At 41.7% G+C, this 26,858-nt stretch overlaps 1 protein-coding gene and 1 long non-coding RNA gene across 5 annotated transcripts in view; both read left to right on the top strand.

Moving 5' to 3' along the window:
- shroom2a (shroom family member 2a) overlaps positions 1-26,419 on the top strand; it is a 44,455-nt gene extending 18,036 nt beyond the window's left edge. For 3 of the 4 annotated variants that reach the window (XM_040040356.1, XM_040040357.1, XM_040040359.1), the window contains 8 exons: positions 11,041-11,163; positions 12,584-14,987; positions 15,383-15,468; positions 20,272-20,832; positions 21,351-21,917; positions 23,184-23,355; positions 23,442-23,714; positions 25,007-26,419. In XM_040040356.1, coding sequence (XP_039896290.1) covers positions 11,041-11,163; positions 12,584-14,987; positions 15,383-15,468; positions 20,272-20,832; positions 21,351-21,917; positions 23,184-23,355; positions 23,442-23,714; positions 25,007-25,279 — 4,459 coding nt within the window. In that variant the 3' untranslated portion in view covers positions 25,280-26,419. The remainder of the gene's footprint in view (positions 1-11,040; positions 11,164-12,583; positions 14,988-15,382; positions 15,469-20,271; positions 20,833-21,350; positions 21,918-23,183; positions 23,356-23,441; positions 23,715-25,006) is intronic. The other variant, XM_040040358.1, reaches the window with a different exon arrangement.
- On the top strand, positions 47-10,870 carry LOC120738853. Its single transcript, XR_005697067.1, has 2 exons — positions 47-5,826; positions 9,381-10,870. It is a non-coding gene; the product is annotated as an uncharacterized LOC120738853 (long non-coding RNA).
- Positions 26,420-26,858: the final 439 nt, after the last annotated feature.

The following is a 26,858-nucleotide window of genomic DNA, read 5'->3' as shown; positions in this document are numbered from 1 at the left end:
GTAAATTTCCAATCATACCCTGGTATTGCAGGACTGTATGAGACTGCTTGACCTTTCGTTAGCTTAAGGTAAATTAACTGTACCTAACAGCATTAATTTATCTTTTCTGTAATAAATATCTGGAGAGCGGTTAGACTTGTAAACTTCACATAATGTCTGACTGCCATATATTCCTTGTGAAAAAGAGGAGTGAATTTTGGATTTATTATGCGACAGGGGAGCAGGATGCATGAGCAAAGGATCTGGGTATTGTCATTTCAGACGTTTCCTTACAAGGTCAGGTCTTATTGTTCATGTTGCACTTTACAGACTTCCAGTCCCACGGGACTCTTTCTGCTCGTCTGTGGTGAAGAATTTGCTTTGTTCCGGCTGTCTGAGATGGCATCTCCACTCAGTCATTTTCCAAGGCCACAATAACAAGTCTGTGTCTGATTTAGCTCACAACAGAGTGATAGTGGTACATTTACTGAGCCTCAAAGCTTCAATTTCAGCCCCATTTTGTCTATTTTTCATCCAGCTGCAGTCTGATTGTTGTGTAGAAAACTTGTGTTGAGGTTTCAAAATGTTAAAGTGACTCTTTCCTCATCACTAACACGGAGCCCTGATCTGTGTCTGTGTGTAACACCTTTGTTGTTATTTTAGGGATAATATTGGATAGTTGAACAGGGACCAGAAAGCTGTCAGGACCTGCTCCAGTTTACAGGTGTGGCCTCTGCACAGACAGCAGGAGGGAGGAGCTTGATGCAGTGAGCCATGTTTCTTTGTTTTGTTTTTTTAGGTTTTTTGCATGCGGTGACTAATTTGAGATAGTGAGCATAATGTCAAAGGGGAGAGGCTCGTCACAAGTCACACGAGAATCACAAAGGTGTGGTTACGTGTGGGAAAAGCATCTCGTATTTGCACACGCCTCGACAAAACAAACGTGCTTCAGCGTCAGCGTGCGGCGTGCAGAAATCTCTCTGGTTTTCCAGAAAAACACATTTTGGTCTACTTCAAAAACACAATAAGGGTGTGAGCTGAGCTAAAGCTAAATTGCACCTTCCATCCACAATTTGTTTTAAACTTGCCAGCACTAACTACAGCATGCAGTCAAACACTATAATTCTCCCACACACTGCATTTGCATGAGCGCCAACATGTTATTGTTGCTGTTTGTGGAGTCTGAAATACAAAATTAGTCGAGTTTAGTCAAAGTCCTGCATGAAAGTTTTGGATCCTAAGTATTAATTTGTGCTTTTTTTATGGCCCACTGAGTTAAGTTTGTTTTTAATTTCATTTCCCTTGTAACTTATGGTTATTTTGGCTTTTTATTTGGGTATTATTATTTTTTACTATCTTTTTAACTCTCACTTGTTGCCAGCCTTACATGGCCACTTGAGGAACTCTACTTTTTCAGTCATTTTTCAGCATCCGGTTTAGTTAACAATACTGGTCGGAGTCTAAATTGAAATTGCTTGTCTTTGGTAACCTATTTTTCATTCAGATAGCAAATTGTTTAAATTGAAAACAAGACAGTGACATGATACCAGAATGATACGTAATATTGAAATTGTGGTGCTATAAAAAGGTGTGCAAAAGCATTATCAGTGGTACAGTTTTACACTGAGTATAAAATAGTTGCATAAAGTATAAAATATAAGCTCAAATGAAGTGCTTATGTATGTTCTTGGTCTTTAGGACTATATAGTAGGGACTGTTAAGAAGTTGTTGTATTGTAATGTTGCTGTTGAAGGTTTTCCTCCGTGCAGTTCACTTTATTTTGTTTGTTTCTGCAGTTTGGAGCTGTCAGGGTTTCATTCCCTACAAGGCCCCCTACAGTCTGGACTGGCTTCCTTTCAGGCATTTGCTGTACATGCCACTAACTGTGGAGTGAATCATTAAACTGTACATGTGGCTTGTAGTGCGTTGTGGCATTTGGTTTCCTGCTCTTGGTATTATTACAACGCTACCACAGTCACAAACCAGCCTCGTTATTTTGTACTGAAAATACTCAGAATGCGTGTCTGTGTCTGATTCAGATACGTGAAGGCTGCGCAGTGTTTCAGTGAACAATCCAGTTATACCTGGAAAAGCTTACTGGCATCAGTGCAAGCATTCAGCGGGGGGTGCAGAGCTTACGTTTGCTGGGCTTTGTTTTTCTAAATAAGCCCGTGCACTATGTTGGGTATGCAGTGTGCTGAATTGTTGTTGTAAGCAGATTTCTTAAAATTGTTTGAGTCTCAAGTGAGGAAATGATAGTTTAGATCAGTGATTCCTGAAGTGTGATCCGTAGCCTCTTGATGGACCATGAAGGTACTGCAGCAGAGTTCATGCAGGCCCTTAAAAGATTTTTGAGTAAAATGAAGAAATTAGCGTCTTAAAATCTAATGTATCTTTGAAAAGTGAAGTTACTTGCTTAGCATGCCTGGGAGTATGGCTGTTGGGATGGCATTAAAATTCATAGTACAGGAGATATCAAGATGAAAAACAAATTCAACTAAAGATTAATCATTTTTATGAGCACTCCAATTCTCCAACTATAACTCTGACTTGTTCCTAAAATGCAAATCTTTCATTAAAGCTTTCTGTATTCCAGTGAATAAAATGTCAAAACAACCATGTGGATTTGACAGAGAGAGGTGAAGTGACATAGTATTAATCAAAGACAATGAAGACAACATGTTATCTTTCCAAAAGGGTAATAAATGTTTCCCAGCAAGTAAATTATAGTCAGGGCTGGATTAGAGGGCCCTAAACCCTCCCTCAGTTACGTTGGAATAGGTCTTGGCTTCTGGGTTTCCCACGATGCACTGAGTGTTTCTTTCACCAAGTGCTTGCTCAGAGTCGGTCAGTCACATTCAGGTGACTGTGATTTGGCATTGTATGAATAAAACTGAATTGAACTGAGTGATCTGAGTGATGTTCTTTAAGGTAGAAGATAGAAGAACATCTCTCTGAACATGTTGAGTGTTCTCTGAACACTCAACACATGGGGTTCCTGTTCCAGAGGGGCATGATTCATGATTCAACACAAACCATGTCCTTACACAATTACACATTAGCTATTAGTGCCTAAACATGACACTGTAGTTTTTAAGATATACTGAAGCAGCAAGTGGATGTGGAATAAGAAAACAAACGAAGCAAGTTGAAACCACTTACTAGGGATTAAAGTGATATCATGCATCCCGAGCTGCTGGTTAATGGAGATGTCACTGATTGTTACAGTGGTAACTTCAGGTCTTAAGGTCAGTAACCCTGAGGGGTAAGGTATCTATCTATCTATCTGTAATTTGATCGAACCCGACAACCTTTGTGAAACCAGCCTTGTAATGTAATGTATGGATGTTGTTTTGAGACGACATACGGGGAGGGTCAGCCGTGATGTTTAGATTGTCAGCCTCCGAAAATGAAAAAGGTTTCCAGGTGTTTCTGGTCTCTGGTCAGTGCAGCAGCCGGTGACTTGACAGCTGGTATGCCACTCAGCCCAGGAATGTGCTGGTCATTACGTGCTGCTCACGGTTCACCTCTCTCACCCGAAACATGACTGGTTTGATTGTAGGATTTGCTGAAGAAGGTCTTTGTGAGTGCCTTTTTAGAGACCAAATACAGCCCAACAGTTTACCTGAAAAGTGCAGGTTTGGCAACCTCACCTTTTGTTGTTGTTGTTTTTAACGCTCCATCTTTTCAGGTCACTAACATGTGCTTTCTTGTTACATTTAGGTTTTTAATCGTAGATATTGCAACAAATGTTAATGATATCAGCTGCGTTTGTTAAACCTGTGAAGAACATAATCCCACAGCTGAGCCTCACAATGCAGACCTTGTTCAGATGGATTGTACGCTTGATTGCTTCCCTCACAATAGAAGACTGTGAATTTTATTGCCTTCCTATCAGCTTTAGGGTGCAACCTTTCTTCACTAATCTTCTTGCCTGTCACCAGACCTCTTGCTGGTGGTGCCAGAGCACATTTTTAGTCGGGGGAAAAAAACACTCAGGAATTTGTGCTTGCTCTCCATCGCACAAAGTTAAATATTCTTGTAAGAAATTGATTGATTTTTTTTATTTTTTTTGAAGGTGGCATGACAGGTCATTGAAAGTGAAATTGAAATGAAGGAAAATAAGTTTAAATGTCTTATAGTTTCCATTAATTTGGGGGGAAACAGCCAACACAGTTATTGGATAGGATTTTTGTTAATTTCCCAACTATTTATTTAAGATGTGTGACATTAGCTCACACACTGCGGGCAATAACCTAATAGAACAAATGACACATCTGCCACTTCTCTACTTCTCAGCATCAGTAGATTCTAGTGCAGAGGTGGGCAACCTTTTTTTTCCTCATAGGGCCAGACTGACTTGGATACAAGAAGCAAAATGCCAAATATTGACAAGGCAAAAAAAGCCGAGACACACAGTGGTGAAGAGTGTCTACAAATGTCTTCATTTTCTGTGACCCATGTTACTTTACTGTAATTTTGATACCATCACAGAAAATATCTGTATCAACAAATAAAGAAAACCTCTATTTATGAGCACATGGTACTACAAATACAGCGAAATTAGTGAATTACTTTCCACCAAGATTTTCCATGGGATTTATTTTGTCTGAGACAATCAGATGGTTTAAACATTGAGCCCTATCTTACTTTGAAACTTAAGTTGCTGTTTTTCTGCTTTCCTGTGATAGTGATGGTCCCCATAGTCCACCACCCCCATAGTCAGACAGACTTGAAGTCTACCATGATGGTAGTTTTTGTTCTGTTCTGGAGAGCCTCTGTGAGCTGGAGGGTCACTCTAACCAGAGCCTGCTGCAGGTGGAGATGCCTCCCCAGAAAAAAGGCAAACGTTCTGGCTCTTATTGCTTTATGTTTTGGGTGGCTGACATAGTTTCATTTGCCTTTTAGGTTGTTAGTGTTAGATAAAGATGGTTTGCAAGCCATTTTCAGCCCTTGGGCCATATTTTGCTCTTGTGTGATGTCGTTAATTAGGAACATGCACTGGTAAACTGGATTTTTTCTGATAATTAATGTCAGAAAGGTTTAATTTTAAAGGGCAATATCAACCTGTCAGTGACTTTTCAAAAGAAATTACAACGTAAGGTTTCCTTTTTTTTTTTGCTTTCTCTGCATTTTGATACCAGGCTCATCTTCAGAAATAATTTTCTAATTTACTTTGACACCAGTTATAAGGCTACACTTAGAGTAAGAAGCACAATTTAATGCAAAGTCTGTTGTTGTTGCTGATGTTCCTTCCTTAGCCATGCTCTATAATGGAGGCTTTCGGGAAACTGGGTGCCCTCACACCCTAGAGATCAACCTGTTGCCATAGTAATGGTATAAATGCATGTCTGCCTCACAACAGGGGAGATGGGAAGGGAAGAGAAAAGTCCGGCATTTCATCCCATCATTAGCATATTAGCCCTTTGGAGCCAATGAGACGGGGCAAGGTACGGGCTGGCTGTGACAATAGCCCTCCTCCTCCATTTCTGCCCACTCCTGCACCCCCTCTCAGGGGAAAAACCCAAGTAATCCTGAAGGAAATCTCCTCTCTGCTCAGCCTAAATCTATGAGGAGGACTTAGTTTTAGTAATGGCTATTCTGTGTTGAATATTGCACGTGAGCTATCCCTGGCCTGTGAGTTTGGTGGTATGGATGATACCCAGCGGCCTGTGTGCCTCTTTATTTCGGCGCGTCTTTGAAGTGGCATTGGAATGTGGTGCCTGACCAGCACATGGACGCAGCTGGTCCTTCAAACTGATTTCCAGCCTGATATTATAGGAGTATCATTTAAAAAGCAGATTTCCTTCTTTGTGTCATTTCTGAATTCCTTCGTGCAGATCTTTGGTGAGTGCTAATGAACTTTATTTAATGATTTATTCGCTTCTTAAATTCAAACCTTTGATTTCAATGTTTGGAGGCTTTTTTTTTTTTTTTTTTTTTTTTTGTCCTTTCACACATCTGGGGCCTCTGTGCTTGTTTTTCTGACCCTAATACTCTGTTATTGTTGTGATTGCTTCTGTCTTATCACTCAGTAAGAGGTCACCCATTATTTTAGGTTAAGCCATGATCAGCAAGACTTAACATTTCAAAACCAGATGCATATTAATCTTTGACTGAAAGGATTTTAGCTCCCAAAAAAATCTGTGAATAAAGTATTATTAATTAACTGACCATTAGTTGTTAAGCTTTTTGGGTTTTTTTTTGCTGGTACTTGTCATTTGAAACTGAATCTAAACTGGTCAGTCAGTAAAAATCTACCCCCCCCCCCCCCCCCTCCTCATGCCATCTGATTCACTTTCCAAGCATATCTGTGCTGGTCCAGCTGTAGCCCTGACGATAGGCCTAATAAAACCAGCCTCATTTGCATACCAATAGCAGGCGCCATGTGTGGTTAGCGGCTAGTGCCCCAGAAACATGGACTGATGGGAGATGAGGAAGACCGAGCCCCCGTGTTGGCTTTTCTTTGTCCTCTAAATAGGCCTTAACTCTAATCCACAATTAATTTTGTGGAATCGTCCCACTTTATTGAGCTTAACCTTAAATCTCAATCTATAAAAAGAGTGCAGGGTGCAAAAATAAAAGCTTAGGTTATGAAAATTGTTTTCATGTCTCCATCTGAAGGAAGTTGCTGTTTGAATCGCTTGCCATCAGACTGCTGAGAGCAAAGTGACTTAAGGGGCAGAAACTATTGACCCCGAGGTTTCTAGCACAGAGTTCAGAACATTATTTTCCAGAGAGCCATACTGAAAGTAGACAAAGTGCAACACATTGAATAAGTGAATTAAAACACGATGGGCATAGTTCTGAAGTGTTAAACTCCATCAGTTGATAGATGGATAATGGATTTTCTAACCCAGGAGGCCTGAGTCCCTGATTCAGCAAACACGTCCTTTAAAAATGACAGAAAAAGTTTGTTGTCCCCAGAGTTCAGGCAGTACCATCAAAATGTAAAAAAAAATCATTTTGTTTGGTTTCTCGTGTAATATTTGAGAATATTTTTACCAACTCAGACTTTATTAGTAGCCTACAACTGCATTGCTGAGGAGCACTGAATGATGTTATTCTCACCTATAAAAATATGTTTCAACCAAAAACACATTTTTGTTTAGCAAATTGGCAAAAATTGCAAAATAATGAGAGAAAACAAAAAGCACAGCTGCACAGTTGTTTAGTTTTATTAGAGCCCAGCCAATTCATTGCTCTGTCAGTATTAGGAATTTACAGGTCTATCAATATCAGCGATTATAAAGACTGATAAATGATGTGATCTGTGTCCAGGAAGCATGTTTAACAAACTCTGAGTTAATTAACTCAATTAAGTAACAGTCAGCCGTATCTTCACCATGAGTTAAGCACATGTGAGAGTAGGTAGGGAAAGCTGTCATAAATAGAGCCCTGCTAGAACAGAGCCTTCCAGCAGACCGTATCAGTGCTGACCATAATATAATATGAGGGTTTTTTTAATATGTACTGCTGTTATTGCTCAACTTGAAATTTTATTAGATGAAACATTTAATTTCTAAATCTAATTATTCAGCTGTAACCTGAGAGGGACAAAATGCAGGTGACAGAAACTGAAGATAAAATCTGGAGAAACTCATCAGACACAGTTTACTGACGGCCCTGTGGTATTAGCTGCTGAGATGGCAACAGCAGCTCGGGGTTGGTTTTGCCCTCCCGTCAGGTTTTTTTATTAGGTAAAAGTTATTTTTGCTACAGGTTATTACCATTTTGTTGTTCCAGTAATTATCCAGTGAGGATAAAAAAGCTTCATGAGATTGAAATAAGAACTATTTCCAATCTGATCCAACATCAGCCTTCACTGATTGATGATGGCTCTCTTACAGCCATACCAGAGATGTTTTAGGAGTGAAGAGTTCAGTAATAGTTTCACATTTAACTGAAAAAAAATGCAGATTGGCTTTCCAAGTCTTTAATGAATTTAAAGTTTTGTCAGTTAAAGAAGACCTGCTGTAAGAAATGTCTAAGCTTGTATATATTTTAAATATTCCATCGTAGTTGTGGGAGGATGAGCTATTTTAAATAAGAATTAAGCCATTATAAATGGGGCCAAATCTGCAGCTTTACTTCAGACTCTGTTACCATGGTAACTGACTCAGAATTAAAGGTAAATCTTTCTGTAACAAAAACCTGAGTTTCCCTCATCTTAGGGTCAACGAGTTGTTAGCTAGACCTGCCTCCCAAAACAGGGTAGAGGTTAGATAAAAGTCAGCGAACAACTACAAACAACGACTGTTACGTTTCTTGTGTCTGAACACATGAAACATAAACGAGTGATAATCAGCCTGTAATATTTTTCGATGCCAAATATCTGCATCGGTCTTAAAAATCTTGAGCATTAGTAACACCATCTATATCATATAAAGTCACAGTTATCGTGATTCCTCTATTTCAGCTGTTTTGTTATAGGTTGAGTTTAGTGTTTTGGCTCATTTGACACAAATTTCCAGATTGTTATTACACTCGGTTATTTTAACGACCGCAGGTGTAACTACAAGGTTCTCCTCATTTCCTCGTTCCTGTCAAACTGTGTCAGTTTAACCTCGGTGGGGACAGAGAGGCGGTCTGGGAGGCAGACGACAGCTTGGATTGAGGGGTGAAGAGGCTGATCTGACTGTGTAAGAGATCGTCTGTCCTCTTAAGCGCCCCCACCCCATGCTGGGCTGCTGTTCCCTCACAGACCATATGGCAAAGTCTGAGCTCACCTCAGCTACGCTCACATAATGAGCCTAATGACTGATCAGTGAAACTGCATTTGCTCTGTAATGTACTTTTCTGTCCATCGTGACCAGGTATGACCTCACGCACATGCCCAGACTTTGAGCATGCTCATGCTGTGACAGTGTCATCAGTTTTGACCAGTAGAGGGCGCTCTTGCACTACATATCAGCAGGCGTCTCCAGAGCTGTAATACACGTTCCTCGGCTGTCCTGCCTATGAGAATACTCAGTGAAAAATAATGCCTCCCATTAATTATAATTATATTTTTATATTATTATGATTTTTGGCTTCCACTGACGATTAAAACAATATCATCAAAAAGATAACTGTCTTTTTATAAGTTTCATATATCCACATTAATGGCATTCATTTCTGCCTGTAAGCTTTTGCAGCACAACATAAAAATGCAGTGACTAGAAGGGGAAAATTACAACAAAAATCAAAGCCTATAATGATAAAAGCATAAATATATTTGACCCTACACAAATTTTCCATATCCATTCCACACCAATGTGTAGGGCTGGGGGTCATTTGAAGGTTCAGGATCACTTGTCCTGCTCAGTTTGTGAGACACTGACCTCTAAGTGTGAGGTTGTCCTGTGTATGCCAGTCGAGCTCTTAGTATGTGTGTATGTGTTCCTCCCCTTGCTGCCCAGGAATATGAAAATGGTGGATATTGTAGCTCAGAAAATGCCCTCAGAGAATGACGTGCTTGTGGCGAGAAGCTTTCTTACGAAGATTTTGCGAAGTTCCATGAGGTACGAACCTGCAGCTTCATTGTAATCCGTAGTGAACATTTTCTTTTCTTCCTCTCCTGTCCTTCATTCCTTTTTGTCTGCCCTGTGCCCATAATCACATAAATCATATATGTAGTGATTTTATTACTGCTCTCATAGAAAGTCTATCTTATCTGCACCCATCGGCATGCCTTTCTGTGTTGTGGTTCATTAGATGAATGATGTTCATCCCATTCATACAGCATGCAGTTCATTATCTGCTAGTAACTGATAATACAATTAATGAAACTTTGTTGTTTTTCATGTTTGTTTGATTTGTGACATGGATCTCAGAAAGCAGCACCTAAAAGGGTAGGTTCCTTATAAATATAAATATCTGGTTAATCAGGGAAGTAATAGTTTGACAGACAAGCAGCAGCTCACTCAGGGTGTAGATTCAAACAGAAAAATCACACAGAGCCGATACGTGTAGGAAGAAAACTGAAAATGATGAATACACTCAATGAGAAGGACGACGACATGCATAACAAATGAGAAAGCTGTGATTTTAAGAACAGGCTTAAAGGTTGTTACTGATTCTCTGAGCCTTACCTCTTCAGGCAGGTCGTTCCACGCTGAGGGGTCCTGATGGTCAAAGTTCCATCACTTCTGGATTTAACTGAGCCCAACTCAAGGAACGAAGGCTGCAAAGTGGCTTTTATAGGATATATAACTGCTATATAGTTGTTGTTGTCTTTTTTTAAAAAAAAAAAAAGCAAGCAGGGAGCTGATTGTTTTGGGCAAAACCAGCAAATAGCCAGGGTGCTGCTCTTGGAGGAGAGTGAGTGGCTTTTCATTCATGCCTTGTCAGTCATAGTGGAGGGAGGGTGTTCACTCTATATAAAATCATTTGTTGAAGAAAACTTCAAAAACCAGGTTTTAGCTTTAGATTGTGACACTTGGAGTGGGTGTAAAATTGATTTTAAGAAAAGCTTGCATGTTTTGTTTTTTTTAAATGTGGATATCTCCTTTACTGAAGGTGGTTTGGGGCCTGTACAGACCCAAACCTTCAAGGACAGAGATGGGCGTACTTCAGGCCTTTTTGCAGAGCTTTTAATGACTGAAATTAGTTGGTTCACGATAGTGTAGACACCTATGAATGATTTTTCTTTCCCCAAAAGTGATTTATTTCTGCAACAGCTGCGATTTTTGCTTCACATATTCACATAACTGATTGTCCCTCTTTGTAAAACTTTAGTGACTAATCATAGTGCTCACTCCCGACCATTTTATTATTTAAATTTCAACTCAGGGTGAAGACCGATAAAGGTGTAATGAGTGGTTTCACCTCTGAACAATCAGGCCTGGCTCTCGTGTTTCAGCAGAATGAAAAAAACATATCGCAGCAGAAGTCTGACTCCAGTGTGATTAAAAAAACATCCAACCTTACACAAAATGTGCAATGTTTTTGCTTATTGGGTCACATTAGTGGCTTTAGCAGCATCTTCCAGTTGTAGTGGCTCATTATGTGGAAGCACATACTGTTTTCCATAAGGATTTGGTCTCTAATCCTAGTCTGTGTTTTTTGCCCTCTCTGCAGGAGGAATGAACCTATAAGTAGGCCTCACTCCTGGCACTCCACCAAGTTCAATGAAAGCCAACCAGGGACTGCCAAAACACAGTCTCCACCCGCGGCAGTCTGGCACACTCAGTATGATGCAAGGTACCTCAGACTCTGAATGTTGCACATAAGCACTTTTGATCAGCAGTATGTGATTATGTGCTTCGTGTCCTGTAAGCTCTAAATCGAGGGCGTCAAACCCATTTTTGTTCATGGGCCCAATTGGATCTCAACTGGGCCTGACCAGCAAAACCACTCCAGAAGAAATTTTCCCCACTAAATTTATCTTTCAGTGTTTAAAAGAAACCAAAAAATTAAACTTCAACGAAGAAATTTCACAAACAATCCTTTATAAAGCAAGTGATGAAGCCCCTGATATGTGCAACCTCATTTACAGAGTGGAGCTACGAGGCAAAAAACCTAAACTGTAAAATATTTCTTTTTTTACTTGGGACTTTGCTCAGTTTTAAATATATTTTAAATGCAAAACAAATACGTTAAAAGTAGTAGCTTTGGTGGAAGACACTGGTACAACCCAACATACAAAGAGTGAAGACCAGGCTAAGAGTCTCTCATGAGGGCAGCTATGAGTACCTGCCAGCCTGCCTCTGCTGAAGGATGTTTTAAGGTGCCGACAAGGACGAAGAGAGGACCAGACCCAATGACTCACTCACCACAGGAGCCCTCCATGGTGTCAAGGTTTGAGTGACAGAGCCGAAGCTATTACCACCTAAAGATGGTCAAAGATACTGAGAGAATAGGAGACACAGCTGCAGGTAGCAGATAGTCAATCCTTTCACTGGCCCACATACCTTGAAAACCTTGAAAGGTTTGTCTTCTAGATAGATCTTGGTGACAGAGGCTCTTTTTTAGTGATGTTTGGCTTAAGCCGAACTAAACATCCAGTGAGTGACCTTTCATAGATGTGCTGAACAGAAAGGGCTGCTTTTGATTTGTAACATAAGAAAAAAAACATGAGCTTCATGGTGAAAATGAACACACGAAGTACCAAATGCTTTCTATCTCAGTTGTTTTTTTTATTATTGGAAATAAAAAAGAAATTAAAATTGGATTAATTTATTTTTGTATTTAGTTTTAGCATTTCAAGCAATAGTCATGATGTAGACCAGTCTCACATTATACCCCTACACCGAAAGGCCAAATACACAATAAGGCAGGGGTGCCAAGCATGTGGTGCAGGAGCCAGAACCAGGCCGCCAAAGTGTCTTTCTTTCATCATGCTACTCTGTGCTGGACCCACCTGAGATTCAATTGGCCTGAATGTAGCAAATGGCTCAAATAATGTATATTTAACAGGTTTTAAGATAAAGTGTTTAATCTGTGTTTACTTGTGTGTCTGTGTTGTTTGGTGTCCAAAAAGCTTATAATTAACTACATCTAAATGTGATAAAACGAACAGGTTACATAGCAGTACAGATTTAGATCCCTTTATTATTAACGGCAAACTTTTACAGCTGAAAAACCAGTTGTTCAAAAATCTGTCATTTCTCTTAACCTCTAGCTCGTCATCGGCCAATCTCTCCACCAGCTGGGAGCAAACGAACCTGCGCAGAGTGTCCGACCAGTTCAGCTCTCACGGCAGCATGGACAGCCTAGAGCATGTGTCACACCCATACGCCGCTGGTCAGCTCTCACACGCCAAATCAAACAACAGCATGGAGCAACTCGGAGGAGGGAAAAGGGACTCGGCCTACAGCTCTTTCTCCACCAGCTCCAGCACGCCGGACTACACCCTCTCAAAAAGCAATGCTGCTTCAACAGAGAACATGGTCTACAAAGTCGGGCAGTGGGAGGGGGGAGGAAAGCACAACAGCAGTGGCAGAAATGGCCACAGCCTGGCTGCAGAGGGAGTCAGACAGGATGACAGGCTCACGTATTTTCAGATGCCAGGCGTCAGCTCAGGCTGCGATGGTCCACAGACCGAGGAACCGGCTGGTTCCCACCATTCAACTTCAAGTAGAACCAGCTTTGGGCCTGTTTGGAACGTCCCCGAGAAAAAGAAAACTGCTTCTTCTTCTCCTCCGCCTCCACCACCACCCACACGCAGTGATAGTTTTGCTGCTACTAAAGTCCATGAAAGAGGGCTGATGATTGCTCACCCCGAAGGAATCGATTCCCACCTGCAATCCAGAGCTTCATGTGAAAATCGCTGTCACAACATTTCCCCGAAGAACGACCATGGCAGTTTTTACTTTCAGTCCGAAAAATCCCATCAGGACCAGTTCACTTCAAACAAACGGTATTCCCACTCCAGTGATGTTCGGCAGCCTACCCATGTTAACCAACCTTACCATCAAAGACACCACAGCGAGAAAACCACTTTTCATCCTCAGCCTTGGGCTACTTCTGCACCAAAGCCAAAGAACGTAGGTGGGTACTATTACAGCATGCAGGAGGTATCTGCTAACGGTTCAGCGCAACACACTGGCCAGAGCCAGAGAAAGAACTTAAGTTCCTCTACAGGCCCTGACCAAAACACAGAGAGCAGCGGGCACAGCCGTTACTACTGTGTGACTACATGCCAGCCCACACAGCCGAACCCTGTGTCTTTGTCAGGAATACCAGAGGACAGGGGCTGTGCGACATATCTGCCACAGACTGGAAATGAGCGAACCTCTCACAGTCCGCTGACGGTTGCTAAAGTGAAGTATCATCTGCCCCAACAGCAGCAGCACTCACACACTAAAGACACCAATGGGTACAGCAAGCACCAAGTCACTAGTGTACATGAAAACCCGGCACTTAAAACGGGCTCAGAAGATTGGGGAGGCCAGAGAGGGCACAACACACAGACAGAAGAATCTCAGCACAGCAGTCAGTCTGAACAGCGCCGGCTTCTACCACTGCAGCACAGAGAACTGCCCCAAGAAGTCAAGCACGACAGCCAAAAGAGCAACAACATCTCCCCCCAGGCCAACCCCATGCTCCACTCACTGTCTTTGGATGTCGCAGGGCAAGATGATAGAGGAAGAGGCGGTGCAGTTTCTGACGAGTCCACTGAAGCTAAGCAGTTAAAGCGCGAAGACCGCTTTGCCACCACACTGAGAAACGAAATCCAGATGAGAAGAGCAAAGCTGCAGAAAAGTAAAAGTGCGGCTGTCCTCCCCTGGGTTGAGGGTCAGGCTAAAGAAGATCAGGACATCCGGAAGTCCACCGAAAGTACAACTCCAACCTCCTCCTCCAGCTCCTACAAGGACCACCTGAAGGAAGTGCAAGAGAGGGTGCTCAAGGCTACATCTTTCAGGAGGAGAGACCTGGAGCTAGTTTTACCAGAGCACTCTAATGCTGAGGCTTTACCTAACTACCCATCCTCGGCACATGCTCGCAAAGATGTCACGCCTCTGCCAGCTGTCACACAGTCAGCAACGAGCCATTCAGGAGGTCAGGTGACTCGCACTGGTGGTCGAAAGCATTTTCCTGCAGAAAAGAAAGTTAAGTCTTTCTCTGAACCAGACAAAATTCACAAAGTGGGGACGAAAGAGGGTGTCGCTCCAAGTGATGATACAAGCTCCTCATTAGACCAGCAGAAACTCTTTGAAGACGGTAAGAAACCAGATCTACCTCACCACATGCCCCTTGAGAGCCATATCAAGCGCCAAAGTCGAGAACCAGCCTCTGTTGGTGCAACAGAAAATGCAATGAAAGGAATCAAAGGTAGAGATTACGCTGAGGAGGCCTTCAGAGTTTCTACACAAAAGCAGTCCATCCAAGACCAGCAAAGACTGGGCACGTTTGCCGAGTATGAGGCCAGCTGGAATACACAGAAGAAACCTTCAGAGAAAAGGGTCTCTGGACGGTACAAGTCAGCTGATAACATACTCGATCCAGGAACCGAGGAGAGAGCCAGAAACACCTGTTCCCATGAGAGGTTCAGATCGTCTCCATCTACAGAAGTCTACGAACAGGTGAGGCATGAAATCTCACGAGGTCCATGATTTCAGAGTAACTTTTGTTAAGATAGAATTATCAATGCACGAAATTTTTTTCGTCATTTTGAAGTCCCTGGTGTGTCAAACCCTCTTGGTGGCCTTTACATCTCATTAAGAGCAAAAGTGCTGACTGAAGGTACAGTGACAAAAGAGAAGCCAAGTCAAATATTAATCCATGTTTATTCTTAGTGGCACACCCTCAACTTAAGCAAGCGAAAGGGGCAACCCTTTCACTGGTGAGAAACCAGGAAGCAGCATCATGAGTTGGTTTGAATAATTATCGAAAGAAAAAGTTAAGCCTCTGGGATACCTGGGAGCCTGTCTGCCGTGGATGTTTGTGCGTAAATGCATTTGTTCGACTTTATTTACAGAAGATTCCAGTTCCTGCAAAGAAGTCAGAGGCAGAGTATTCAGAGCCGGAGAGTAAACCTGCTGAACCACTCAGCTCTGACACATGGTGAGTAAATCCAAAGACGTTATGAAAGAGCGATATCATGGCACTGGATGAATCCTGAATTAAAAGCTGTGTGAGAATTAGGCAACAGCAAAAGTGGTGATAAAGTAGCAACTTCCTGTCGGTGAAAAGGCTTGTTAGAGGTCTTGTTTTGGGTCAAAGGCTGCAATGCATGAATAGTTTTTAATCAGATTTGGCTGTTGATTCTACAACACTGATATTATATGTTTTGTGTTTTTATTTAGATTTTAATGATTTAATTGTTTTCAATTCGTTGTTGGTTTCCAGAGTGGGTTTGCTAGTTTCTGTTTGGTCTTTATCGTTTTAATGATGTTTAGTTTTGGTTTACTTTTTTATTATAATCTGGGGAGTTTATTTTTCTGGGGCTGATTTAAGTTGAGAGCAGGTAGTGCAAACACTCGACTCTCAGTCATATAGACCTCCCAGTATCAGGAATGGTCTCCCCTAAGGCCTCCTGAGATTGTCTTGTGTTGACAGATTAGCCCAAACCCATAATATCTTAAGCTAAAGCAGTTATTGTTTAATATTTTTGGTATTTTAGAAGTTTTTTAGTAAGTTAGTTTTTTTGGGTTATACTGGGGTACACAACTAATACAGTTAAAACAGTGATTATCATTTGTGAAATACTCAGTCACTATTTCCATCTCCCTGAACACACTTTTTTTTTTAATGTAGTGAAATAACCACACTTAGACGATATAGGCATGCAGGAGAAATATTCCCATACTCACACCAAGACTAAATTACACTTTGTGTTATTTTAATGTGTTAGTGCTGCGACAGGTTGGTGACCTGTCCAGGGTGTATCTGCGTCTTGCCCAGTGGTAGCTGTGGTAGGCTCTGCGACCCTGAATTGGATAAGCAGGTCAGAGTGAATGGGTGGATGGATGGTGTTATTTTAAATGCGTTACTAATTTTCAAAAAGCTGTATAATGACTGTTTATGCAGATTTTGTGTATCAGTGATCTTTAAAATCATTATTCTAGATAATAAGGCTGCTCAAATAAGGGTCTCAGGGCATTTCAACATGGCTACCAAATGGCAAAACTTGCTTCTATAAAGATTTTGGTAAAATGTCATGAAAATATACCAGCTATGGCATTAGGCTGGTGTTATCTCCACTATACAGCACCAGCAGAACAATTGGTGTTCTTACATGTATTTGCATCAATGCTTATCTCACAGGCTAATGTTGTAAAATTATTATCTTCAGTGAACAATTTAACATTGAATACTTGTTTTGCTCTTGCCGCACCATCTTCGTGTTATTATGCTCGTGAGCGTTATCAGTAAAAGAGGGCACAGAGCTTTTGGAGGAACACTGAAGTCTTTATAATCTGTTAACAGTGGTGCTGTCTGGGCGCAGCTGTAACAACATAAGCTGTCTCTCTGGCTGACTATTGTGTCGTTTAGTGGAGGCTTAGCGGTGTAGGCGAGGCATCTGAAAGTGTCCGTGACGGCAATAAAGCATTTCTTCAGCCCTGCATGGGAATATATGAGGGCCCGGAGTGCAGGGGGTCGGCTCGAAGGCATGACATTATCATCGATAAGATCTGCCAGTCTGCATAACTGGTTTTTTTGTCAGTTCCAGCTGTGTGATTCTGAGAATGCAGGACTGTTTGGTGCAACACAAATATCCAGACTGGGATATCTCAGCTATTACAGCTACTGAATTCCACCATGAAATTAATTTGTGCGATTTAAGTACATAATGAACAAAATAAATAACTTGAGCAATCATATTTATGTCCCTTTTCTCTAACTAATCACCTCTGAGTGTGACAGGGACCAGGGGACTGATTAAGTTATGTATATAGTTAATAAATATATAGACACAAATTTCTCCATTGTAAGTAAGTGTGGAAATATTATGTGTCATACAGTATGTTTATATTTAAGCTTCATAATCCTGCGAAGCTGTCTGTCGATGTCTGTCTGTGTGTTTGCTAAAATGGATTAATGACTGATTAATCCCGCTCCTTGGTGACTGTTTGTGTTGCTGGTGACAGCTGACGAGTTCTCCTTCGATGACTCTGATATATTGTGTAAAATGCTCAAATGTAGCGTCACCTGTTCCACCTGTCCTTCTCTATCAGCAAATCCACTGCTTTGATTGTTTCGTGTTTTTTCCACGAGCTACATCCGGCCCGTCACGTCCTTCCTCAAATGTATGGATGGTAAAACTAAAATATTGTAGTTTAGCTTTAATTATTATAGAAGCTCAAGATGGGATCATTTTAAAAAGGTCTGTCAGTAGTTTTGAAAGGTTTCTCTGATTATTATGATTCAGTTTTGAGCCATGTATGGTGACGTGGGGAGGGTGACTTCATGCTTTGTAACCAGTTATTCAGGAGTCTTTTGTCACTACCTAAACTCTCATGGGGGTGTCGAGTATCCGATGTTGAGCAACCTCTCACGTTTCCATAACAACCACAGATCAGAGGGTGGTATTGTCATTGATAGTCTGCGAGATGACTTAAGTGATCCGTGCTCCACCCAGTTATTGTTACTGATACAAGTGTAAAGAGACACCAACAGGTGCCTTCTGTCACAGAGAGCCGCCAGACACTCACTTTTTCTTCAGTTCAGTGGAAATGACGAGATTAAAGCGTCACATTGGGTGAGTTATTTAATACGTATTTGTCTGTTTTAGCCCTAAAGTGACCAAGCTAAAGTAGCAGATGTCATTTATTACACTTTGGAAAGGAATATATCATTTTTAATGGGTCTGTTTATGTTTTCTTTATCTATGGCAGATACTCTAAATTATAAAGAATAATACCTTTTAAAGCTTATGGTACGCATGAGCAGGGTTTTTCCTGCTCTTTGGTGGGTGTCTCTATATGTAAACATAATTAAGTCAAGCCAGTGTGCTACCTTTATTTAGAAGTTTATGTATTTATACTGATATTTGGATGTTTCTTTTACCCCCATTTTAAAATAAAAAAAATAAATAAATAATAATAATAATGGTGAGATGTGATAGACATTTACTCAGTCTTTCACACTAAAATGTTACCTTTTTAAAACCTTTTAAAAAAGTAAATGCTTCAAAATAACTGCCCTGAGACATTAAAATGGCTGTGGGGTGGTGGCACTTGATTATGATTATTTACAGTTTGTCAAAGATGACAACTAAAAAAAAAACTCATTTAAAAACCAAAATAAATGACTGTGAAGAATTTAAATAAATGCACCTTGAAGCTTTAGGTCATTAGATCAAAATTTCACCAAAGCAACAAAAATAAAAAATAATTAAAAATATAAAATAAGTGGAAGACAAAAGCGACTGTTTCATGAACATTGATAATCATACCTCAGTTTTACATATTTTTATTTTTATTTTTTTACCAGCGTACCACGTTCTCACACTTTGCCCGGTGGAAGCAGTTGTTCATCGTGCAACTTGTTGCAGCTTGTATGGGTTCATATTGGGATGTTTGAGTTACGGCGTCTGCCTGTCCACCTGGAGCGGCATTTTATCTTACAATGGCAGATTAAAGCTGCATGGTATATGAGTCAGTGTTGTCTGAATGCTCCACATTAAGGTTGTATTGGAGCATGTATGGAAATGTAATCTGTGTGCAGGAAACCACACTATTACAGCTAGATGTTTGCATGCTTTAATCATGTCTGCGTGATGAAGGCATTCAGACATGATTAAATCAGGTTGACAGTGGAAAGCATGTATGGCGATGCTCTCGGTGTGCTGCTGCTAAAACGTCAACCACTCAGTTCTCTGCTTGGGGCTGGTCCCTCTCATCTCTCTACACACGTGTAATAAAAAAAAATCGTAATCTGTACCAAAAGCTTTTAAATGGAGCTGAAACCTTCAATTTAGTTTTATGTAGCACGAGTTCGCAACAACCGTCACCTAAAGCAGCCTTACCGAAAGGTCTTTAAGAAACCTGAAGAAGTCCAGTCACTTTCTTTCCAAGCTCCCATGACCTGGATCACCGAGAACCAACATTGCTCTTGAAGTTGGACTGAAGTTAATTGGTTGCCGCTGTGTATGATCTGGCTGTTCTGTTCACTCACCCATACTTTGTGTCAGTATGTCAGTGCAGTGGCTGCTGAAAACCTTGCTAAATGTTCTGTGGTGCAAATATAACCATGGAAAACCAAAGAGGTAGTCTGTCTTCTGGTAAAATTACATATTAAGTTTATTTTTTGAGCAACCTGGCAGAGGAAAACAGACCAACGGACATCAACTGTTAAGTGACTACATTATACTTTATTATTCCTGTGATAAAAAATAATTTTGCAGAGGCAGATGGGGGGAATCCCCACGCCTCTTCATGCCTCTCCATGCAGCCTTGCAAATCGCACCCAGTATATAATGGCTCTGTTAATGACCTGTTTTCTCTGCACTGCAGAGTCGAATCATACTTAATGATAAACACCTACAAGTTTAAATCTGTTTATAATCACCTTCAGCTCTCTGAAGACCTCCACACATCACGTTCTCCTCCTCCACTGTTTCCACTCCAGGGAGTTAAAACTCCAAATATGAATGAGGCGGGGGGAAAAAAGTGCTCTTCTGCTTCTAGAGGATTATTTATTCCTCTTTGCAGGCTTTGTGGGAACTGAAATATTCCTCCTCAGGCTGCCAGCTGAACAGTTACCCGCAGAAAGAGGGAGAGACGTGTGTCTTGTCGTGCTGGTGTAATGATAGTGGCTGCTGGAGAACAAGGCCCCTGCCACAGCGTATTATTTGATTGAGCTGCTGATGATAGCCCACGCTGCCTGGCTGTGTAATTAAAAGCTTTCCTTTGTGTTCCTCAGGTTCCCTGACAGAGCTCCAGGTGATTGTAAAGTGAGAGACAAGCCTGCAGAGTTTGAACATTACTCAGCGCCACCCCCTCCTCCCATGACGGGAGCAGACCCCGACTGCAGACACAGAGCTGCTGCTGCCACCCTCAGCCACAGACCCACATCTATTTCTCTCGACCTCACAGAGACTGCCCCCCCTCAGCCTGAGGACCACAGTCACACAGACCCGCACTCTGGACTCTGGAGAAAGCCCCCTGCACTAGAGAACCCTCTGCCTCCACCCAGATGCCCAGAGGTCGACTCCCACGAGTCCTCCGCCGGTTCCCAGAGTGAAGGCTTAAACCTCTCTGATCATAACTCCGCCTTCAACCACACCCACGCTGTTAAAGGAGACTCTGAGCAGGGCAAAGGACAAGGGGCAGGACATCATCTCTCAGCCTCTCCCTCTGCGTCCTCCTACAGACCTTCAGGGCTGGCCAGCATGGAGGGGCACCGCTCACCATCTCCTCAGTTTTCCCCACAGAGACTCAGCGACAGGCCTCCGGTCTCTCTTCAGGATGAATTCTCAAACAGGTAACGTTTGGGGTTTTTTTTTTTTCCCCACACATTTCAAAGCTGCACAACATTCTGAACAGCTACTGTAACTCCTCCGCTCATCGCGTCTTTATGCTTCAAGTACAAAGGGGCTCATTGAGAGTCGCTGCCTCTGTAGAGTCAACATGTGAGTGCTATCAAGGCACAGTAAATTAGAGGGATTCTCTGTAGTTCAATTCAGGGCACAAGCAGTTCTGAGATTATTCTGCTCAAAATGTAAACGCCTCCATTTCTTAAGCCCCAAACATGAAACTGTTTGTTCATTTTCTTGATTCGGACCTAATTGATATCATCTGTAGCAAACGTATGACTGTACAGTACCACAGAAAGTGGTGGGAGGAGTCCAGAGGTCTCAGATATCTGAGCACACTGGGCATGGAAAAAATCTCCTCTGCCATCATGCAATGAAACTTTAAATCAGCTCATGGCTGAGAGAACCACAACAGGACGTTTTCTTCTTGTCTAAGTGGAAATTTTCTTCTCTCTCTCTTTTGCAGGATGGAGCATGTGATAGAAAACCAAAGCTCTGCAGTGAGGAAAGTGCCCATCAGGATTGTGCACTCGGGAGGAAATGCAGAGAAGGAAAATACACCGTTTTTGCAGCACAGCAGCCCCCCTGCCATTGAAGCCGAGGGGCACGCCGTGACTCGGCTCGGCAGCCTTGGAGCTGCAGGTCAGGACTCTGTCTTCTGCGCCTTCACCAGGCAGAAGGAGCCTGATGGGGTCCCACACCCTCAAAAGCAACAGATGCCCCAGAGAGACACATACATGACCACTATAGGAGATCACCTCCAACCGCCGCCACCCACAGACGTGTCCAGCAGCAATAAATTGGCGACAAACACAGGAGTGTCCAAGGCAGAGGATCAGAAAAGAGAGGAGCTGGCTAGGGACATCATGGGGAAGGATAAGTCACTAGCAGATATTCTGGATCAGAGCAAGATGAAGACCACAATGGACTTGATGGAGGGCATCTTCCCTCAAGGGGAGCAGCTGGTGGAAGAAGCTCACCAGCGCAGGAAGGTGCAGCCGAAGCAGACAAACTCCCGGCCCGCTGAGGAAAGGTGAGCATCGAGGTCATCCATAGGTGCTACTCGTGTATGCTGTCACCAGGGGGGAGTGTCAGAAGAATGAGGAAGAACCGGGCTGTTGGTTCTTTAGCCTCGTTCCACTGCAGATAAGACAGCAGAAATGATTCAATCATAATGGAGTGGAACTGACCACTACCAACGGCGTCTGTGAACTTTTAATTTTTTAATTAATTTTTTTATTTTTAATTTGGTGAACTTGTCTTTCACTTTCATTGGCTGAGAAGCTGTCTTGAACAATCAACTTTCAGGCCTTTCAGTGCATCTCTGACACAGTTTTGTTTTTGGTGTCACTTCATGTCGCACTGGTAGCGTTTTAGGAGCTTTAAGCCTGTACTGGATATTTTTTTTTAAAAACTGAAAAAACACCTCTTGTATCCAACTTCCTGTCCTCCTTGTCTTCTCTGCACTGCTTCATGTGTTTGTAAAAATAAATTATTGATGATTATAGAGTCTGCGTGCAGGCAGAATGCTGATTGGTTGAAAAGTTGGCTTGAACAGGAAAAGGAGTGGCAGCTGTATTAACTACAAAAGGGAAGGAGGATGGAAAAAATCCTCTTGTGTGATAAAACCAGCAGGAGAAGCTCAGACGGCAGATGATGGTCTTTTAATTTTAAGCTATAACAGAGCAGTGGCTGTTACTGAATGTGTTACTGTAGAATTTGCATAACCAAGCAAATCACAGTGCTTCATCTTTAGTTTTGTGATGCTTGGAAATGTGATTTGAAGCTCTGAGCAGCACAATGAAATTTTTCAGGCTTTGGTTCGAGTTTCCCAGTGTTAAAGTCATTGGCTGTAGAGATGTCTGGAAAAGAAATGATTTTTTTTTTTTTTTTTTTTCATGATTACAGCTTTAATAACCTCACTCTGCTCCGTGTTAGTGTGCAAAAAAAGGTTTCATTTTTCCCATACTTACAGACTTAACTGCAAATCTGATGTAGAGGTGAACTGTCCCTTTAAATGTTTGTATTCCCCTCGCCACAAAACTGCTCCTGTAATCAATTTTAACTTTTACTTACCAGCAAGCACCCACATGAAAAAGCGCTGACTCCCATCATCTTTGCAGTCGTGAAGCTGCTTTTATGGCATATTTAAACTTGTGACCTGTTACCTGTTTAACACACCTTGTTCAAACTGATGAGTATGTCTTCATATACTTGTTAGTCATGAGGTGAAACTTCCTGGAAAATGCTCTTTTCATGCTTTTCTGCATTTCTGAGTTTCTTACTGAATTTATTTCAGGGAAAAGGAGGACAACGTGGCAGCAGCTACCTCGATGGTGACCAGCTCTGCATATTACAGCACATCTGCTCCCAAAGCTGAGCTCCTTATTAAGATGAAGGGCATGCAGGACCAGGAGCAGGAGGAGGAGGACTCTGAAGATGAGCTGGACAATGATTTGGCCAATAAGAAGGTACCAGAAACCAGTGTTTGCTTGTTAAAAAGCTTTACCCTTCGCACTGTTTTGGACTAATCTCTCAGCTTCATCTTTTTCTGCAGCAAGAGCTGATCGACAGCCTCAGCAAGAAGCTCCAGGTGCTCCGGGAGGCCCGGGAGAGTCTTCAGGAGGACATCCTGGACAACAACGCTCTGGGAGAAGAGGTGGAAGCCCAGGTCCAGCAGGTCTGCAAACCCAACGAGCTGGACAAGTTCAAGATGTTTGTGGGGGACCTGGATAAAGTGGTGAGCCTTCTGCTGTCCCTGTCGGGGCGCCTGGCCAGAGTGGAGAACGCCCTCAACAGTCTGGAGGAGGATGCTACGCCAGAGGAGAGGGTGAGCAAACCTTCAGGAATTATTTTAGATAAAGTTCCACTTCAGGCACAAACAAGTGGTGGAAAATGAATAAAAGAAGCTCAGTGTGAGTGTTCAGCTGGAAAAGGTCAGTTAGTCTATTTCATGAAGCCACGCTAAACTTGACCTGCTTGCTAAGAAAATTTTGCGAGTTACATGCGATTGAAGTACAAAAGAATTTACCATATGCACTTTTTCAGATTTCCTCCAGTAATAAAGCATTCAGGGTACCAGTGCTCATTTCCGTTCCTCTGCATCAGGGATGTCAAACATCACGGTCCGCATCCAGCCCACTTTAATCAGTGATATGCCCTCTCTGCCGGTGTACAGTAGTTAAACTACACATTTAATCCATGAGTTTTCTTATATATAAAAAAAGAAGTGCAATTTTAACAGAAATCTGTCAATATAACTCTTTGGGCTTAATTTTAAAGAATTAAATGTTTATGACTTAATTACTTTGGTGTAGTATTAATGGCCGTGGAGGAGGTCTTTATCAGTAACTGCAGGAAAAAGTACAAAACTTCTGAAAATGGAGTTAAAAATGGAGTTAAAATCCAAAATCTCTGTTCTCTGTCACATTTCCCAAAGCCATCCAGTGGGCGGGACTGAAGTCTTTGCTGGGCTGATTCTGGCCCCAGCGCCTTATGTTTGGCACCTGCTTACATCAGAGTTGAAGATAAAACGCTGAACAAAAGCAAGATTTTGGCTTTGCATTGTTGTTACTTGGAGTGGGTGTAATTGATTTGGTTTTGGTGTTTAATATTGTTTTTCAGCCCTGAAAATTTTGTGTCTGACTCCATTTTATTCATATTAATTTATGAAAGCTAGAAAAGGTAGAATTTTTTAAAGCTATATTTTTTTATATACTTTGAGGGCTTGTAAATCTATTAAAACTATTTTTTTAATCATTATATGAATGGAAAGTTTTGCATGGCTTCATAAAATGTTTCAGTTATTGTATTGAGTAAGTCAGATTTGACTAATACTATATGTATAAATAAATAGGCAGTACTTCAGAGGCTCACACAGGATGCAGCGTGTGCTGGGCTCACCTGAGGACAGAGGACAAAGGAAAGTAGATCTATCCTGAACCCTTTGTTCTCATTACATCAGGAGCTTTAAGGCATCTGTGGAGCTACTGGAAGGAAGATCTAACAAGTTGAAGCTTTTCTTTGATGGAAATTTATTTAGATGTATCGATACCAAGTGAATAATTTCATATGGGATAGTTAATATACATCCTTTCACACTCTCTCTTTCTTCTTCATCAGCGTACGCTGATTGAGAAGAGGAAGCTGCTGATCCGACAGCACGAGGACGCAAAGGAGCTGAAGGAGAACCTGGACCGCAGAGAGGGTGTGGTTTACGAGATCCTGGCGAGCTACCTGCAGGAGGACAGCCTCGCGGACTACGAGCACTTTGTGAAGATGAAGTCGGCGCTCATTATCGAGCAGCGCAAGCTCGAGGATAAAATCAAGCTGGGGGAGGAGCAGCTGAAGTGTCTGATGGACAGCCTGCCCATAGAGCAGCGGCTGGCCCTCTGAGGAGGACAGACACTGCTGGGTCTGAGAGTCACGTGGTTTCGGCTGCACATGAGCCCTGTGGCCAGCAGATGGCGGCATAGTTAAGAAAATCTGCACATAAACAGCCTATTTGGTGCATTTTCCTGACTTTGTGAGCATGTGTGTACATCACAACCACAAAAATCTCCACAAAACTTTCTTTATGTAAAGATGGTGGTATTTTTTTGGGGGGGGGGGGCATCAACCAACCACTAATGCCCTTTTATGATATTTTTGCTTTGTTTCTTATGATTTTTTTTTTTTTTAGTAATTTATTATAGCCTTTTGAATCTGAAGGAGACAGTATTTTATCTTCAACCGATTTAGCTGATGCGTGCTACACACTGAGCATTTAAGAGTATTTATCAAGTATAAATAATGTCACGAGATCTGTCAAATCTGGCTAAATATGTCAGTAAATTCATCATTCTTTACCTTTTACACTCAAACTAGTGGCCTTTTTTCTTTTTTTCTTCTTTTTTTTAAAGTAAAATATCCGTGCCCCTGCTTTCCTCACTGAAGAAACATTTCCTCGAGATGAAGATGCACGCACCTGCAGAGAGAGGAGAGTGTTTAACATCACTAAACGGAAGCAGCACTTGACGTCCAGGCTTGAATGGTCACATTTGAAGTGCGCCGAGAACCACTGCACACACTCTTCAGTCCACTTCTGCAGGTCGCATTATTCAGAGCGCTTTTTAGATTTATTCACAGGCAGAAAAGTGTAAAAATCCACAGGATGATGTCACCATGTACATGTTGACCAGGTGTTTCTGTTTCGTCTTCTCACGTCACCGCGGTTTTGTTTTTCATGGTGCAGAAGTTGAATCTCAACACTAAAAGATGTTCAGATTGATGATTATGCAAACAGATATGGATAAAGAGCTTCTTTTTTTTTTTTTTTTTTTTTTTTTTTTTTTTACCTTGACCTTCAAATTTCAGACTCTATGGATTAAATCTGTCTCCCAGATACTGGAGAACTTTTTTTTTTTTTCCCTGCACATTTCAGTTTGTTACAGTTTCACACACTTCGTGCACTTCTACATCCTAAATGTCTTAAAAACGTTATCAGCTGTGCTCCTTTCTGTCAAATAAACGAGTCTGCTGTAGAGTCTGACTGAGGTCTTCTTCTCTCTGGTGTCATTCATTAACTCCACCACACCTTCCTCTCTCTACTGATAAACACTCTTACATAGCAGGGAGCGTATTTAACAGCCCCTTCACGTAACCAAAGCTAATCACACTTCATCGGAAGGATTCGATCTTTATTAATAAGGTGAGACGCATCTAGGTGAGTCAAATAATTAAATATTATTAGGAGTGGTTTAAAGATTTGAATGAATAATCATTAACTACAGCAGTGCTGGCACAGACGGTATGTAGGGCTACAATAAAACGAGCTCTTTCCTCGTTTCTACTGTAGATTTGTTCCTAGTTTCACAATAACTGGCAGAACTCTGTTTTTGAAACATCGGAAGGTAACGTCTTTCTCCTTAACGTACTGAATCTGAGGATGTTAAACCGATCGTATCTTAGCAGAACTTAGTCGAATTAGTGACCT

The sequence above is a fragment of the Simochromis diagramma genome, unplaced genomic scaffold (genome assembly GCF_900408965.1).
Source record: "Simochromis diagramma unplaced genomic scaffold, fSimDia1.1 OVJJ01000026.1, whole genome shotgun sequence".
NCBI classification, from domain to species: Eukaryota; Metazoa; Chordata; class Actinopteri; order Cichliformes; family Cichlidae; genus Simochromis; species Simochromis diagramma.
Note: the sequence above shows the minus strand (reverse complement) of the source record. Positions and strands in the feature narration are given on the sequence as shown.